Source organism: Astatotilapia calliptera, chromosome 3 (genome assembly GCF_900246225.1).
Source record: "Astatotilapia calliptera chromosome 3, fAstCal1.2, whole genome shotgun sequence".
Taxonomy (NCBI): Eukaryota; Metazoa; Chordata; class Actinopteri; order Cichliformes; family Cichlidae; genus Astatotilapia; species Astatotilapia calliptera.
In genome coordinates, this window is record NC_039304.1 from 37,677,613 (window position 1) to 37,691,030 (window position 13,418).

Below are 13,418 nucleotides of genomic sequence, written 5' to 3' on the forward strand. Positions count from 1 at the left end.
ACTGAGTTTAATACTTTTGACTGCAGCACAGTAACAACCAGGCTCATCTCATCACTAAAGCAGCAATCATAAAGTGTGACTGACTCAGCTCTGATCCATCTTCCCCAACTTTTCACTCAATTACTCCCTCACTGACTCTCAGTTTATCGGGCGACAAATCAAAACCCAGAAATAACTTTAATTGGTTTCTATCAGCAGGTTTTTTTCAATTATGCAACGTTTGAAACTGGTCTGAGAGGGAAATGTGGCAATAAATGAAAAGAGGTTGCTCAGCAGTCCTTTGGGTTTTCATCTGCACGTCTGTGTCGGTGCACCTCATCTTGCAGCCTCACTTAAAGAGGCTCCAACAAACTGAGCTCATGTACATCGTATTGTTTTGGTTTAATTTATGAAACTAATTATTTTCAAGTTGTTGCGTAATCCCCCTGTTAAGTGCCAAGGCTTTAGTCTTTTTAATGTGCAGCAGTGCTTTGATGAGTCCCCAGAAATCATCTGACGATCCTTCTTGCCCTCTGAAGTTTTCCATTAGCTCTGTTTGTGTGCAGCACGTCTTAAAGGTTTTAAAAACACTGAACACAGTTAGCATTTCAGAAAAGAATCACTCGCGGGTCACACTCAGGTTTGAGTGTGAACATTAAACTTCTATTGGGACTTTTCCATAGCGAGTAATCCAAACTACGCAGCTAGGACTGGGCGATATATGGAGATTTTTAAACATATCAATATATTTTTATATGAGATGTGACAATATCGTTTATATCGATATAGCATCTCTCTTTCGTCCGCTTTTGACTCTACGCTGCGTTACTCTGCCTCACCTCGCACCTTCACTGAACAACTCCCCCTCCCCCATCGCTTCACCTGCAGGTAACGACAAGATGGACATGGAGCTATCGAAGAGGAGCTGAAAACATTTGGAGATGACTATTTTAGTGCTGTCAGCGTTAATCTCGTTAAAATGACGTTAATGCCTTAACTTCTTAACTTATGGCTTTAACAAAAATATAGAGATATATATCTTATATCGCCATCCAGCTGAAGAATATCGAGATATGAGTTTTGGGTCATATCGCCCAGCAGCAACATATTCATGATCAACCTCGTGTTGTGGACGTTCTCTTGGTTGACTCAATAAGAGTAATGTATTCTGAATACTTTGGATTACTTAATATATTATCATGCTTTTTACAACTACATGAATGTACTATTGCTGTGACTGACTTATTACTATTACTGAAGGTTACTCTCCATACCAATACCAACTAGATTTTTAAATCTTATTATAAATGAGTAACAGTAGGTTGACATTAGGTAAGGCTGCAGTGGTTATTATTATATTTACATGCTTCCAGCTCCCGTTTCTGCTCGGTGACAGCTCGTACTTTTCCACTCTCCTTTTTCTCCCTCCCTCGCTCACAGACACATAATGGGTATGGCAGTCCATTCTCCCTGCAGCACGGACTACACTGCCCATGAGGCTACATTCTTTAGGGCTATGCCTGTAGCAGTCTGCTATTGCCTTCATATTAAATTATTAATTAAATAATCATTTTAAAAAAATATTACTTCACGTCATTATGTGGGCTGCAAGTAGAGGTGACATTGGCCGTGAGATTGAGACACAGACATTAGAGTCCCTTAATGTGTGTTTTGTTTGCGTTTCCACCAGCGTGGAATTACCAAAAATAGAGAGGGCACAGCCTAACATATAAAACAGGAAAATACCGCCGTGTAATCCATTTATTTCAACAAAGTCACTGTATTCTGAGTATCACCCTTTTAAACTGTAATGGAATACAGTTACTCATATTTTGTAAATACATAATGCCCGTACATGTATTCTGTTACTCCCCAACATTGACCATAGCTCTGTAGCTAGCCACCTAGTAGCACTTCATTATACTGCATGTTAACTAGCCCAACTGATAAAAGTTGTAGTAGCGCTCTACTGTGTACTTGCCTGTTTTTTAATAGAAATCCTTCAATCATAATATATTATATTATCTTTAGATGGAAACTAACTAGCTGACTTACATTTCATAGATATCTGTTAGTGCCCGTTTCATGGCGCTAACAGAATTTGGATTGTTTTTAACTCTTAGCAGCGCCTCAGCATTTGTTTTAGGCAATTTAAGGGGCATTTAGCCTTGAAATAAAAGATGGCTTAAGTGGATAACACTAAGACATTTCTAAATTTACCAGCTGCCATGAGTCATGGAGTTTTATTCATTCAGATTTATTCAGCACACCTGCTTTATGCAAAAATCACCAGTTTGAAGCCAGACAGAATGGCCTAGCAGAAGCAATCAGATGAGGATCATTGTGCAGCCTCTTAATGAACCATACAATGCCAGGTCTCCATGACACCGGACACTCATACATGTTTACAACTCTCTACTCGACACAACAAACGGCGAGAGTCACTATATTGTGGCACTTTCAGCACTTAATTGTCGCCTTAGAAAGGCTGAGGAGTAACAAGAAAACATAAAATGATAAAATTAAAAACAAGTTAATTAAAAAAAAGTAGAAGATAAATGATGCATAAATGATCACAAACAATAATAAAGGCTGAGGACAATAAAAAACAATGTTTAAAAAAAAAGAAAAAAATCACATAGGTCTATAAAAACACCAATGTGATTTTTTTTTTTTTTTAGAGGCGATGTGAGGGAATTCTGTGAGACATGTCTCCTCGGGCAAATCAATCCCAGCGATGATGGGGGGGTCGTGATGGCAGAAGTTATAGTTACATTTCAGATGTCTCTTTGATGGCTGATGGTGTAAAATTGAGGACGGCTGTACAGAGAGACGGCAGATTTTATTGTGAGCCGGAGGCCGAGTGGAGAAAATGATGGATGGGGATAAGCGGTGAGACAGATTTAAGAGAAGCTCGTTTGGATCATTATCTGAATGAAACTGAAGCGAGGCGCTGCGATTAATGGAAATTAAACAGCATAGTTTCTGCCACAGCAGCCATCATCGTAAGTATGGGTGACACGGGTCAGCCCGACCTCCAGACACCGGTCACTAATGCAGGACACTGTCCGCGGTGATAATGTCTGTATCTGCGGTCGTGTCGCTCTTTTTTAACGGTGGCAGCTGTTTTTCTTCTCTGTCAGGCCATCGGAATCTGAGGACGGTGATTTCTACAAAACTTCCTTTTTTATTTCTTCTTTTCCATCTTAAAGAAGAGGAAAACAAAGAAAAGAAACTGAAGAGGCCAGGCTGAGATCTCTGAAGTAGAGAATGGACAATTTATATCTGACACAAAGATGAGTTAAGAGTGTGAGCTTTGTCAGTGCTGAGGTGGTGAACGCAATAGACTTCAGAAATATCAAAAACAGAGTTCTTCAGCTAAATGAAGTGCCCGAACAGTAGACGGTGTTTGTGCCTTCTGGACCACTTTAAAGCAACTATCTGACAAACGATATGATTAGCTGTGAAGTCAATTGCACTAACAGCCCAGTAAGTCAGTGCTTCAGATATCTGTGTGCCAAGTAAGAATCCTGTTCCAAAATGGACAAAACACTTCAGTTGAGGCCTGGAAACATTAAGAAACCAGTCATGGTGGCTACATCTATCCAAATACCTGAATCAAAGCCCATGGCTCTAAGCTCTAAGTGACACAAAGTCAAATATGCATAAGGACCCTTTATGGAAAATAAAAAATGAACAAACCCTAAAGGTTGAAGGCTTTGTTGGAGAGATGAGTTCGGAGGAGTTTCGACTCTTTCCCCAATAAAGAGGACATATGACAACCTCCCCTTTACTTTTACAAAAACTTTACTTTTACAGAAACATGAAGGTCGCTGTGAGGGACAGCAAGCATAGACCCATTCTATATCACTCTGAATCCTTTTCAGCAGCATCTTCCTGCTGGGTTGGACGATGAGTTAACATGATGATGTCATCGAGTCTTCTGAGTCAGCAAAGCGCTGTAGATGTTGTGTTTCTTCTTCTTCTACATCAGACTTAATGCACTCTACAGCTACCATTTTGCCAGTTTCCCAATAACAAGATGGAGATTTTTATTTTTGTCTAATCTAGAGCCTTCATCTGATCTGAATCTTCTACAGAAATAAACCAACTTGACGCCTTCCTGAAATGGAGAGAAAAGACTGTGTGTGGCTGAATGTGGACAGTGAACAAGATCTGAACCCTCCCCAAATGAAACCTCTCTCTCTCTCTCTCTCTCTCTCTCTCTCTCTCTCTCTCTCTCTCTCTCTCTCTCTCTCTCTCTCTCTCTCTCTCTCTCTCTCTCTCACAACCACTTCATCTCTCCATATCCTCGTCTCTTTCTGACATCTTCCCATCATAAATATTTCACAGCCCATTTATAGCAGAGTTAACTCACAAACTTTTCTCATTTTCAGAAAATCGCCACGAGCATGAGGGAACATCAGCTCGTACTCTGACACCAGATTATTATTGCGGCTTTCTCAATATATGTGAGAGGCTTGATAAATGTGGTTTGTAATGGATGAGACACAGTCAAAACCTGCTCATATGTACAGGAAGAACAATCTAGGCTTATTTTCCTGGCAGAGTGAAGAAACAGAATGACCCTGTGTTACAAAAAAGGGAAAAATAAAAACAAAGTGCAGCTCATTAGAAAGCCGCAAGCGGTCCAGAAGAGTTTATTCTGACAGCAGAAAGCACTTTCTACTCTCCCGGGGAGGGGATATTGATTGTTTGGCACTACACATGATTTCCTGTTAGAAATGGGAATTATTTTAGAAATAAATAGTTAATGCCATATTTTGAGAATTTATCTGCAAGTCAAAACGCATGCTGTGTATGAACAAGCAGACCTGGACATCCATCCATTTCCTTCTCCTTATCTGAAGTGAGGTCGCATTGACAAGAGGGTAAACTGACCATTTTAGACCCCTTTCCCCACCACCACTCCCAGTTCATCCTGGGAGATCCTGATGTGCTCCCAGGTCAGGTGAGACACAGAGTTCTGGGTCTAATCCAGGTTTTACTCTCAGTTGTGGTAAAACCTCCTGAAGGATTCTGACCAGAGGCCTTCCCCACCTCACCTGGAACTCCAGCTTCTCACCCTGAGGCTGAGACCAGACAGTGTGGAGGATGCTTGTATCTGCGATGTTATTGTTTTGGTCATTACCATGATGATCTCATGTGAACAGGTGGTGGCTGGACAACCCATTAATTAAAGGTTTTGTGGTGTACTACTGAGGTTGGGCCAACTCTGGTGGAGTCAACACTAGGGATGGGTACCGGTATCTGACATAAACGGTAGTAACCAGACCGAAAAGCAGCGCACATTTCGGTGCTTTTTTTTCCTGAGATGTCATACACTTTGAATTCTAGCCAATCACTTTACGTTTCCGAGGATAGTAGGCGGGTCCAGGTACGTACGTTCTTTTAGAGCAGAGCTACATATTAAAAATGCCCAAGGCTAAGTGGTCAAAAGTCTGGCTGTACTTCACAGCAAAAGATGCAAACTCAGCAGCCTGCAACAAGTGCTTTAAGCTGATACTGTGATACTGTGCAAAGGAGGTAACTCCTCAAATCTGATGAAACACCTGGCGACGCATAGCGTTTTTTTTAAAAGCCAAAAAATGCGCCGTATTTGATAGCTTGCTGCGAGACCTCACACCGTGCACATCTACTGCGGGTGGGTTGCCTGTTATCGGACCCGGAGTTAGCAACATCCCCCAAAAACCCGAAGAGGAGAGTCCTGGCCCCTAGCCCTGCCAGTGTAGCAGAAATGATGACGGATGATGATGGCAGCAGCAGCCGTTCTTCTCTGCATGAGTAGCTTAATGTTGTTCGTGTGTAATTTACGTTGAGTAGGCTAATCACGTTATTACATTAATGCATGTAAGGTGAACTAGCAAACACCGTCGTAGCTACAGGCGGCTGTCTTCTTGTTTGATGACAGATACTCCCTTCACCCTGGCCAAAAAGGCTAAAATGACCAAAGAAAAAGAGGGAAACAGTTAAACATGAGAGGTTTTTGGACAAAGTTTGTGTTTTTTCCATTGTTTAAGCACTGCTTCCAGCCTAGAGTGATGCCATAAATCCCCTATAGCTGCAGAAAAGGCTAACATTGTTATCTTTTTACAAAAAAAAAAACAAAAAAAAAAAAAAACAGCTGAACATGAGAGGTTTTTGGACCAATTTTGTGTTCTCCATTCTTTAAGCACCGGTTTGAGCACTGTTTGAGCACCGGCACCATTTCAAAAGTACCGGTTTGGCACCGGTATCGGATAAAACCTAAACGATACCCATCCCTACTGACAACACGCAGTGAAAACATGCTCGAGCTTCAGAGTAGGTCCACTCCTCCACTGCCAGCAGAGATTTGATGTTACCCCCTAAATCTGAGGGTAAGACTCACCTATTTCCTGAGGAGGCTCTGTAGTTGGAGCACAAGCTCCTATTTTATAAAACTACTCTACTGCCATCCCCAAACTGGATTCTGTATGTTTGTAGCAAGCAGTGACCCACTAATATAGACACTGGCACCTTAGTTCTATGGTACTCAAAATCAACATCAGCCAGTATTTGTTGTTGACTCATTTTCCACCATAATTTGCAAATAAATTCTTTAAAAATCAGACAATGTGATTTTCTGGACTTTTTCCCCCTCATTTTGTCTCTCATAGATGAGGTATACCTATGATGAAAATTACAGGCCACTCTCATCTTTTTAAGTGGGAAAACTTGCAAAGTTGGTGGCTGAATAAATACTTTTTCGCTCCACTGTACTTTGGTTAATTCTCAAGGAAGCAAATGACTACAAGAGAAACATAAAACTGTATAAAACCGGTGACAAACTCAGCCAAACTTTAATCTACAGCTGGATTATTATGAGAGCTATTCGATCAGAACTGATGAGAGATGTGGTTATTATACAGAAAATGAACAATTTCACAAATAAAACATCAACTACAGATGAGGAGAAGATCTATGCTGCACAGTTCTATCTAAAATTGAACTGAGAATGACAGAAAATTCATCCACGTTGTTCAATGTTTCACAGAAAATATTTAAAACTGTCTGACAACCAGCTTCACAGTTTTACGCAGCCGGTTAAACTTTGAAAAGGGGGGACTGATTTGACTCCTCACAGAGGAAAAAAAAAAAATCCATTATACATTAAACTGATGACTTTTTATGTTTTTAGTTTTTGCTCATTAAAAAGTTTTAACAAATATTCTTCTTTTTTTCCTCCCTACAACTGCTGCAGCTAATGAATGCTTTCGATTAAAGTTGAACTTTCTAGCATGTTTTGGATTCATTATGCAGTTGTGGTCTCCACTCCCAACCCACCTGCAACCTCTCCTTCATCCTCCACTCTGCTGCTCCTATCACAAAGTCTGGCCCAGGTTTATCATCATCAGTCGACAGTATACCAAGTAAAACTAAACTAACAATTACAAGTTGTTGTGATAAAACATTAGAATTCACTTAAATAACAATAAAAACTCAATTTTAGTGAAAATTAAAACTAAATAAAAATATAAAGAAAATACTTTTAGGTAAATGTTATTTTGACTTTAGAGAAAACCTACTGGTTTTCCAGTAAAATTAAAATAGTCCAGTTAGTCCTGAAACCAAGTCCAAATACAATATGTGTTTGTTAATGTGAGGGAGAGACACGTAATAGTGAAGCTGCAACGAGCAGAGAACGTGAAGGTGGATTAGTTTAAATCCCCAGAGACAACCATCCAAAGAAGGAGAGGGGAAGACGAGACTGCAGTCAGGGGTGGTTTACGAGATATTAGAGAGAGCTGCTGTGATGTGTGGTTTGCAGAAGGTAGCACTGACAAAAAGACAGTGGATTGTCATAGGGCGTGTCCAACATGGACGAGATAATCAATGAGTACATCAGAGGGACAGGGCAGCAGTTTGAAGAAATTAAAAAGCTAAAAAGGCAAGGCTGAGATGGTTTTGGACACGTGAAGAGCAGATAGTGGAGACAGAGCTGCCAGGCAAGAGGAAAAGAGGAAGGCCACAGAGACAGGGTGAGGTGGAGGTAGACGGTCCGCTGCTGTGACCACTGAAGGCAGCAGTTGAAAGAAAGGAGAAAGCAGACTGTGACCTGAATAAAAAGCTGTCATTTTTAGATGTGCCGAATCTTCTCCCTTACATTACTTCATATTTTTGTCAGTGAAATCTGCTATTTTCTGCATAATGCTACTTCTACGGTAAAGTGGCTGTTGAGGTACAGCCGGTCATAGACTAATCCAGCCTGCATGCCAAAGTAACTGAAGCCCGAGTTGCTCTCTGGTGCGTTTATAAGAATGTGAGTGTGTAGGAGGGATGTGGTCTCTGGCCTGCTGCAGTGGAGAGGTGGTGCAGTGAGCTCATGGGGTGGTGCCGGGATGTCAGAGGGGACAGGTGATAATGATGGCACTGATGACTCGCTGCCCTTTTAAAGTGATGAAAGAGACTGGTGGAGCGCTGTGTGTAGCGGAGAGAGCCACAGAGAGAGCTGGCTCCGGGCTACAAGACAGTGCCAAACATAAAAAGACGCTTGTGGTCAAAAATAAAGCCGAAACCATGACAACTGTACACTGTGTGGGTCCGGTCATTTCACAGTGTTAGATAGAAAGCTGGTGTGAATGAGGCATGTTGCATAGAGTAAAAAAAAAACACTCTTTAAAAAAAAACAGTCCATTTGCCAAAGTTTACATCTGATTTTGTTTAAAGCAGAGCTTTCTGTAGAGTTTTCACTGTGTTTATTTGGGACTTAAAGTCCTTAAAAAGTTCAAATTTATCACTGACTGGTGAAAAAAATTGGAAAGAAGAAATCAGCAGTCACCCTCCATGTTCACTTTAGCTCAGTTAGCCTCTCATGTGTTTGACCTACACACGAGTAACACAAGAGTACATGAGGGGCTCAGCTCCAAATACTGGACGACTCAGTAAAAATAACTGAAGGGAGCCAAAACTTTGACAGCTGCTTCTTCATCTTCCCCGGGCATTTCAAAACTCCTGGCCTCTTGCCTCTGTCTCCTAACCCTTGGACTTCACTTTGAGAGAAAACGTCATTGACACAAGACCCTTTAATAATGCCAATCTGTGGATCTCTGCAGAAGACCGTCTTTTTCACGTCACTACAACATTAAATGCAGGTTATAGAAGCAAAGCCCACCAGTGGCTTCATTAAAAAGGCTGGAAATTGAAAGAAAAGGTAACCTGAGACTATCAAATTACATATTATTTTCTTATTTTTCCTGCCGGAGACTTTGTGCCTCTGGTTGGAATCGTACCAGCGACCTTTCACTTCTACATAAGAGGCAAAAACCCCCCCAAACATATAAAAGATTTCTATTTTTTCCCCCACTTACCTCGACTCCCACTGTAGAAGGGGTTTGTCAGTGGCAGGGACACCAGTCTCATTGGGTCTCTTCCCATCATCCCTCCATCATTCTTGTGCAGCCCAAATGTCCCGTTTCCTCCGTTCCCTCCTCCTCCTCCCTGACTACCTCTGATGCCGCACTTCCGGCCAGCTGCACCTCCGTCTTTGACACCCGCTGGTTTGGCCAGCGTCACCTCCACAGCGGCTCCGTCGATCTGGGCTCCGTTCATGAGGCTGAGCGCGGTGAGGGTGTCGCTGCGAGAGCGGTAGTGGACGAAGGCGTAGTCGGTGAGCTTCTTGACTCTCTCCACGCAGCCCGGCTTGAAACGGGAGAACTCCTGACGAAGAGTTTCCTCCGACGTCTCCAGCATGAGGTTTCGCACCTGAAGTACAAACGAGATAAGTGGCTGCTCAGGCTTTGAAAGCAGAGAATGAAATAAAACACACAGCAGACAGACGATGCAGATCACTTTTATTCCTGGTAACCATGTCCGAACAGCAGCAGGAACAACCCTCTGGCACCAAAGAAAATGTTAGATTTCACATTTTTAGTCAAACCTTTTCAAAAATGATCAAACAAAAGGCGTGTGGCATTACATGTCCTCGTTGATCTCACCACGTTTTGACCCAGAACCATTTTATTTGTCATGATTTCACCTGATGAAGTGAAAACAGGCTTCCCCACTCACACCTTACCTCAGGTGACCTCAAAAGGTCACATGACAGTGTGGTCTCAACCCCCGGTGATGATAATGGCTAAAGCCTTTTTTCACACATTGTGGGTCATGTGATCAATAGAGGGTTAACAGCCACCTAAGAGGAGAAACTCAACTACAGTTTAAACTCCATCTTTTGGTTTCAGAACTGAAAGCGCCTCTTGGGTGGGAGCAGAAATGTCTTCACGAACTTAAACAAGTGCAGCTGCCTTCTATTATTTTTACAAGCTCTTAAGGAGCCAGTGTTGGGCAGTGTTAGGAGAAGCTGGCTGAGATATGCACCTAGTTTTTTCAGGTTTTTCAGGAAACTAACTGTGACCAGACCAAGCTAATTCTGGGCTTAGACCCAGAATTAGCTGGAAAGATTATTTCTCTCGTCTGGCCTGGAAATTCCTCGGAAACTTCCAGGAGGAACTCAACTCTGGATGGAAATGGTGTCAATTAAATCACCAGAATAACAAAATAAATCCAGACAGGCAGAAAGTGCTGGGAGTTTAAGTGAAGAGCCAGATAGGAAGTAGATTTGCTCTGTCACTAACCGTTTATCAATACAGGACACTAGGTTGCCTAGGTAACCCTGTAAAGTATTTATTGCCCTGCCAATCAGCGGTACCCAATGGCTTGCCTCGAAGCTGAGAAATCATTTAATTGATTTCCCATCATCTCTGCTCGCCGCGTTGCTTCTGTTTGCTTCCTTTTGGTCTCGTGTGTTGAGTACAGATGAATTTAAATGGTTTTTTTGTGCATTTTTCTATTCAATTCAAACAAATCACAACCGCAGTCGCCTCAAGGTGCTTTATATTGTACGGTAGGGACCCAACAATATTACAGAGAAAGGCTCCTGTATGTTTAGTGTCAGCAGCTTTTGTGGCTCTGCTATTTTCTAGCAGCTCGATGGTGTTTTAGAGCAGCTGAATTCAGAATAAAGCTGTTCCCTGTTTTTGTTGTCAGACAACTGCACAAGCATGAAACAGGCACACACACCCTCCCTGTTAAGACCTAAAAACAACTTATGGCCATAAACAGTTGTTTCAGTTACTTTGCTCTGCTTTTTTATTTTGTTCAATTAGCCTTCTTGCCAGCGATAAACTTGTATATTTAGTTAAGCCCATCTACCAAGTCCTGCCACACAACTTTTCCATGACATGCTCAGCAAACTCAGCCCAGTTTAATGCAGAGATGTGCATTAAACTTAATGGTAAAATGATCGGGAACGTTTTGGTTGAGATTCCCTAGATGGAAGACCTGAACTGAAAACCAGCTCATTCGCGATGCATGCAGCAAACCAGCAGGATAAGCCTCAACTACCGTGGAGCTGCAGATTTATCCAGGAACAAGCTTTCTGTTTTGGACACGTGAGCTTCATCGAACTCCTTACAAACACCTTTAGAGTTTTAAAGATTTACTGTCTTTGTTACAGCCAAACCGAAGCAGAAGACAGTGGAGCTGGTGACTGAAGAGGTATAACAAGAGCCACCCGAGCACATTAAAAAGCATCCTGATTAGTGTCTTTGAAACTCCATCTAACACCAATGTTAGTGAAAAAGTCTTAACAAACTCAAGCAGTCACATTTTGTGCAGACGAACAGATTCTGCTCGACTTCTCTCTAAACTTCATCGCTGTGGCTGATGAGAGGCCGAGTGAACGGAGCAGCTGCGAGCAGGTTTTCTCGAGTCGAGGGCTTGGTTTGCTAAAAATACCCCTCGCACTGTACATGCTGGCCTCGGATCACACCTCAGTGTTTCAGCCTCCTCAGTAATTGATCCCCTGGAGGGTGAACGGCTCCTGCTGCTGCTCACCTTTGATATGGGTGAGGCAGATGAGTGTTTCATGGGTTTCTGCCTGAACACACGCCGACCTCTGCTGCACAGCGCAGCTTTCGTTACACTCGCTGAGGCCCGACTCGCTAAACCGAGGGTTGAAGTCAGGTTTAGGAAAGGATGGATTGTCACAAACGATGCAGCCAGATCCAGGCCTGTTTCCACCAATCAGAGTTCAGCTACTTATCACGCTACATTAAATCTACAGTGACAAATATTAGTTCAGTTTGTTTTCCAATCAATTACTGGTTCTGTCGCTAGCTAACATTAACTAATGTAGCAACCAATAAACCAGCGAGGTGGTGTCACGTTCTGTACCGGCAAAAAGATGGCGCTAAACAAGCTTTAGAAAATGTAAACACTTCTTACATCCAGCGTCACAGACGGTGTTAAATCTATGACAACAAGAGCACTTGCAGAGCGCAACACTTTATGTTTTTTATCATAACACGTTGCCATCGTTGTGATGTAGTAGGGCGTACATTGGACAGCTCTGTGTTTTCATATGATATATTACTCAACATGGTTCCTTGAAACTGTTTTTTCAAGGTTAACTTTAACCTTTAAACTTGTGGACACTACACTGCTAACAAACAAACTAAACACGTGTGTGTTTGTGTGTGTGTGTACGTACATAAAGGACCCTAACACGCTGCATGACCTCCTCATCCACATCTTTCTCAGGCTCCGCCCAGTCGACCTGGATGGAGTGACCCCACAGCTGGAAAGTTCCTGCGGGACACAGCAGCATCACGTGACTGTAACGTGAGGGTGCTGACGGTTTAAACCCGTCAATGAATGAACAACACGCACACAGCTGGCTCTCCGCTGGCAGGACACACACATAATAAGGGTGGCTGTTAAAAAGAGGAAGTTTTCACGTTGCTCTCAGCAGATGAGGCTCCTCTTCCTCCTGATTAACTTCCTGTTTCACACCATTGTGATTCTCATTTTAAATCTCACTTTCATTAAAAATTTTTTTTAAAGGGAACAAAAACCTTTTCATCTTTGTTTCCCTTCTAAAGTTGCTGCTGGTGGTTAGAGTAATAACCTCGGCTTTATACCTTCAGTTTCCTGTAGCTGCCCTGAATCAACACCTGCTTGACAGGTGTCCGACTCCACCGTGCAGGAAATCTGCAGGAGCAGCAGTTTGAAGATAAAATAAGCAGCTGGGGAACATGTTTGTGGTTAATCCGGTGAATCGATTGACTGAAGGATCAATGTCCAATGCAGCCCAGGGGCTGAGACAGGAGGGAACCGATAGCTTAATGGAAACAGCTAGCTGAACCTCCGGACAGCAGCGCAAACTCATCGGGAGGGGAAAGGAGGCAAAGGGGGGAACACTGCAGGGGTGTTCTCATACTCACGGCTCAGTTATCCAACATGATTAGCACTATTAGAGCCACTGAACGTGATTTTTTCCAAAGTTTGAGCTTTAAATATGAGTAAAAGTGAAAAATAAAGACAAAAGAAAAAAAAAAAGAGGCGGAGGTGAACACAGTGCCTCAAAGCAGCCACATGGAGCCTTCAATAACACCTCA

At 42.4% G+C, this 13,418-nt stretch overlaps 1 protein-coding gene across 2 annotated transcripts in view; it reads right to left on the reverse strand.

Annotated features, from left to right (window-relative positions):
* rbm46 (RNA binding motif protein 46) overlaps nucleotides 1-13,418 on the reverse strand; it is a 30,869-nt gene that overhangs the window by 13,530 nt on the left and 3,921 nt on the right. For both annotated transcript variants that reach the window (XM_026163171.1, XM_026163172.1), the window contains exons 6-7: nucleotides 12,512-12,609; nucleotides 9,330-9,723 (exon numbers count right to left, since the gene is read on the reverse strand). In XM_026163171.1, coding sequence (XP_026018956.1) covers nucleotides 9,330-9,723; nucleotides 12,512-12,609 — 492 coding nt within the window. The remainder of the gene's footprint in view (nucleotides 1-9,329; nucleotides 9,724-12,511; nucleotides 12,610-13,418) is intronic.